Source organism: Penaeus chinensis, chromosome 18 (assembly GCF_019202785.1).
Source record: "Penaeus chinensis breed Huanghai No. 1 chromosome 18, ASM1920278v2, whole genome shotgun sequence".
Classification (NCBI taxonomy): domain Eukaryota; kingdom Metazoa; phylum Arthropoda; class Malacostraca; order Decapoda; family Penaeidae; genus Penaeus; species Penaeus chinensis.
In genome coordinates, this window is record NC_061836.1 from 30,555,316 (window position 1) to 30,560,315 (window position 5,000).

Below are 5,000 nucleotides of genomic sequence, written 5' to 3' on the forward strand. Positions count from 1 at the left end.
GTATATTTAAAAATGATATTTATATGTTTCTGCATTAATAATTACGCAAATTTAGCTTTAGTATATTCATAACATATATCTTACATATTTCACACAACTTCCCTCTCATCTTCCGCCTCGAGAATACCTGTATATAGACAGTAAAACATCTTTAAAATAATAAACTCAATCCATCATAACGGGGTCAAGCTCGTTGGAGTATGGCCGGGACTGCACACTGCATTTTTTTTTTCTTTCTTTTTCAGATTAATTACTCATAACATTTCATAAGATTTATTCAGGACGAGTTTTTTTTTTTCACACAGGCTCAGAAGACAAGGAGACTCAGCGACGCCCTTGCATCAGGTCCTTTATCTTGCCTTAGAGGAGTTACGAGGGAAGCCATGGTGTTGTTCAGGTTAGTAACGTAATAAAAAAAAAAAAAAAAACATCATATATACTAATTATTGCAATTACTCTTACTATCTTCATCGTCAATCTCGTAATGTCGTTACTACATCTATATTATTAAAACTATTACATTTACAAGTTAATTTATTCCCCCACAAAAAGAGATTATAAAAAATTCAACTTCCTTCGTCCTAATGTCACTACTCTCGCCCTCCTCAGGACAAAAAGGATCCGGAGCATCACCCTGGCCTTGTATCTCGACTACCTGGTTCTCGGGACTGTTTACTACGGCCTCTCCCTCGGTGGTGACCAGTTCGGCGTCGACCCCTTCGTGTACATGACCTTGGGCGGGGTCATGGAGCTCCCCGGCAGCACCCTCACTATTCCTATGGTCCAGAAAATGGGGAGGAAACTGTCGAGTATCCTGTGTTTCTTGGTAACTGCCGGAGCGCTGTTGGCTCTCGGGGTTACGACGCTGGGTTAGTTTGATGCAGTTTCTGTTGTGTGGTTATGGGTCGATTAGTTATAGTGTTATGGGTCGATTAATTATAGGGTTATGGGTCGATTCATATTTGTTATGTGATGATGTTAGTTGGATTTGTTTTTCTTGTTTTAGAAACTCACACACACACACACACACACACACACACACACACACACACACACACACACACACACACACACACACACACACACACACACACACACACACACACACACACACACGCATATATATATTCTTTTTGAAAATATCCACTGAATTTGAATTTGACGATTGGACAAACAAAACCATTAGAAAAAACATAAAATCGCCTTAATTTATCTGGACTTAGGTTGGCTCGGGATGGTGTTCACGATGGTGGGCAAAATGGCAATCACAGCAGCCTATCAAATCATCTACTTGTACGCCAGTGAAGTTTTCCCAACGGAAGTGCGGCAGCGTGGCATGGGAACAGCGACAATGGTTGCCAAGGTTGGATCTGTGGCGGCTCCCTTTTTAGTAGAAAACCTGGTATGTTGAAAACGCTTTCCGCTCTTTTGTTTAGCCTGTTTTATGGTGAATTGTGAAAGTTTTTTTGTTTTTTTTTTCATAAGAAATACACAGGCATACTCACATATGCTCGGACACACATTTTGCATGGACTCAAAGATCTGAATTTTTACAAAAATGAGTCGCTAACTCAAGTATTTCTACGATTTTATAACGTGTAAAATCTTACACGACACGAGAAAAAAACAAACATTACTTATGAAACCAATGATGCCGATATCTGTATATTTATGCTTCTGTTTTAACAATTAACACAGAGTTCCATCGGTCCTTGGGTCCCGCTCGTTATTTTCGGAGGAGTGTCCCTCATAGCAGCCGGAGTCACCCTCAAACTGCCGGAAACACGTGGGGCGTCCCTACCAGACACCGTGGCTGATCTGGAATCATCTGGCAACTGCTGACCTAAAACCTTTTGAACTCGAGGCAAGTTTTTTTTTTTTTTTATGAGTTTTATTTCATTTTAGGAACTGTGTTACATTCATACCTGGATCGGTGTGTGTAACTAAGCTTGGTATAAATACACACACAGCTGTACATATTTAGTTGATCAGTCTATCTATCTGCCATTGTCTGTCTACCTACTGTCTATCAATCTATTCATCTGTTTATATATATCTTTCGTGAGTGTGAAAGAGAGAGAGGTATGTGTATATACATATAATGAGCATATCTACTACAGCGTTATCCAAAATTTTTAATTTTCCAATGTTTTACGCCTATTATCTGTAAATATCTATTCTCATTGCAGCCATGATTTCTCTTTTATTGCCACAGAATTATTGTCATTATAGTACCGTGTATGAAACCACTCCTCTTAGTGTTTTTTGTGTGATTGCAGTTGCTTTCTCGCACTCCTCATGAGCAGAGCAAAGCACCAGAACGCAAATTCAACAAGCTACTTACCGTCACTCGCTAAGAGCCGCCATAATGAATCCTCAGTGGGAAAAAAAAATTAGGTTGTTTACAATTTATTATCTTTTTCATCTTGTTATGATCCTGTCATATATGTACTCTTACTGTACTCACTGAACTGGAAAATTCTAGTTCTCAAATAAAACTGCCTTTTTTAGCCGTTTTTTTTTTTTTTTTTTTTTTTTACCTGCTACAAATCATACTTGCCCGAAATTTGACCTGGTTATCCTAAAGAACTACGTGGTATGCACGTGGTATCAGTTTTTGTTTTGTGTGCGTGTGTGTGCGTCATTCAAAGTTTCAGAGTTTTTATTACTCTATCTTGACATATGCGAAAAAAGAGTGGAATGCGTTCGTAATGGTAGCCAAAATTTTCTTGTAGGGAATTTTTTTTGTACTTAACTTCACTCTTAGTTTTTCATGCTCTATACTGCTACAGCGCGGGAAGTTCTTTTTAAACAACACCAAGGTAACAGGTACCTTTATTCACAGGTCTAACCTAGTAATTAAATGCACATACTGACCAGTGCCTCCTAATAAAGTGGAAGTACAAACCGTTAAAGAGCTTGTTTCTTTAGTTCCTAGACATTCATGCAGGACAATTATATGCCTTTTATTATAAAGTCAGCAATATATCTAACATTTATTTTTTGGATACAGATAAATACATTTTAAGTATTAGTCAGCTCATACATTCCCTTTAAAGGTGTCTTTGGGATTGGCCACATTTATCCAGGAGCATCAGAACTGCATCGGCGAGCGTGCTGGCTGTGTGTTCGGTCATGTAAGAAGTATCATAGCTTAGCGTGTACGGGGAATGTCTGCGGAAAGTATAGATCTGGTGCAGCATCATATAGACGGACAGGTGAATTGCAGCAAACATGGTGATGTCCATGAGCTGCAGGTGTTCTCCTGTTCCTGGAATCCTGGAAGTAAGGTCTCCGAGATTCGTGATTCCATAGTCCCGCAGCGGCAGAGGCGGCCCAGCGTAATAGTCTTCGGCCGAGACCGGTGGTTGCGTCAGTCGTCGAACCACGTCTTGGTTGAAGGCTTGGCTGGAACTCAGGAGACCAGTGACTTTCCGGTGAAGGTCCTTGGTGTAGTCCCAGAAGTGAGAACGGACATTGACGGGCGTCTCGATCCTGTGCGCTGTGGGGCGAGCGAAGAGGCCGAGGATGGGCAGACGGCGAGGTTTCATGTACCGCCGGAGATCCGTGGCCAGGTTGATGCTGATACTGTGCGCCTCGCCCTCCACGCCGGCGTCTCGAACCATTTCCACTAAGGCAGTGTTAATGAGGGCCTCGAAACCACTGTTGAAAGACACTCCATTGGCTTTGCAAGCAGAGCGAAAGCGAGCAAGTACATCCTGCTCCACGTTACGGAAAACGCACCCGGTTGCCGGCTTGCCTCCTGGTGGGGGAAAAGCCTTTAGGATGATAGGCGCTGTGTCACAAGCCAGAGTCTCCTTCTTAAGCGCATCGAGTCTTTCGGGGTTGTTCTCCAGCTCTTTCACAATCTCCGCATCTAATTCTGAAACTTCTTTATAGTCCGCTAAAATCCCAAAAGTTCGTCATCCTCTATGGTTCTCCCAGCTAACACATCATCAAGTAGTGCTGTGAGATTCCTTAAGGTGGTTGCCATGGTATTACCATCGCTAATCGCATGATGTGGCAGAAAAACGAAATCGTATTGGTGAGGGAAGGCGGCCTTCGCCTCTGGATGACAACAGCGTGCATCTTCAGGAACAGGTATAAGGCGAGCTTTCCACAACGGAGGTCGGTCACTTCCGAGGGGGACGGTCATCATCTCAGTCATCATTTCACGTACGTCAGCTCCTTCCAAGACCTGAAAATAAACCATCGTAAAATATTCGCAGCTTTTGATTATGCACACACACACACACACACACACACACACACACACACACACACACACATCAAAAGCCTTTGATAGCATAGTACTGTATACACATGGAGAAATGACCAGCCTATAAAAGGTAAAAGCATGTTTGACTATCTCCACTTATAAATATTACAGCATTTTGGATAAGAGAGTACAAAAGCATATCGCAATTTTTAAAGATAGGTAACCCCACCCCCCGACAAGGACTCGAGCCCAGTGGCTCCCGGTAGCAGCCAGAGAAAACAGACTTGGACTTCGAGGGTCGCATGGTCTAGTTCCCTGACTCGTGCAGACAAGGTGTGATAAGGAGGATCTTCACCGGGCAAGAGAGGGACTCATTCATGTCTTTTCTACAGTTACTGACTTTATACGTTTCTTTATTTATTGACTGTATTTATTTATCCATTGCCTTTATTCATTTATTCCCATTGATACCTATTCTATATTTATTGATTCATTTTTTCTAGGTGTTACCGAGTGTGACCGGGTATGACTTTTTACGACCTTATTTTGACTTTATGATGTTCTGACCTTGAAGTCGACTTCTGGATCTAGAGCTTCACACGCCCAACGCTCCCCATCGCGTTCCTTTGTGAAGATCCGGTAGTTCGGCAGTTTTCTGAAGGAAAGAGACTTCAATGCTTTTCATGGACAGATTAATTCATAAATATTGTTTTGAATTGACTTTATTTTACCTTTTTTCACCATTCAGATAACAAGTGGTACTCCTAAATTAGGGAAAGAT

General features: G+C 41.7%; 2 protein-coding genes across 2 annotated transcripts in view; one reads left to right on the top strand and one right to left on the bottom strand.

The window, feature by feature from the left end:
* The window catches only part of LOC125034659 (organic cation transporter protein-like), a 5,989-nt gene extending 4,130 nt beyond the window's left edge, over positions 1–1,859 (top strand). Inside the window, exons 8-11 of the mRNA XM_047626560.1 lie at positions 306–397; positions 610–869; positions 1,224–1,402; positions 1,699–1,859. Coding sequence (XP_047482516.1) covers positions 306–397; positions 610–869; positions 1,224–1,402; positions 1,699–1,842 — 675 coding nt within the window. The 3' untranslated portion in view covers positions 1,843–1,859. The remainder of the gene's footprint in view (positions 1–305; positions 398–609; positions 870–1,223; positions 1,403–1,698) is intronic.
* Positions 1,860–3,760: 1,901 nt separating this feature from the next.
* The window catches only part of LOC125034758, a 5,404-nt gene continuing 4,164 nt past the window's right edge, over positions 3,761–5,000 (bottom strand). The window contains exons 5-6 of the mRNA XM_047626700.1: positions 4,787–4,874; positions 3,761–4,198 (exon numbers count right to left, since the gene is read on the bottom strand). Coding sequence (XP_047482656.1) covers positions 3,905–4,198; positions 4,787–4,874 — 382 coding nt within the window. The 3' untranslated portion in view covers positions 3,761–3,904. The remainder of the gene's footprint in view (positions 4,199–4,786; positions 4,875–5,000) is intronic.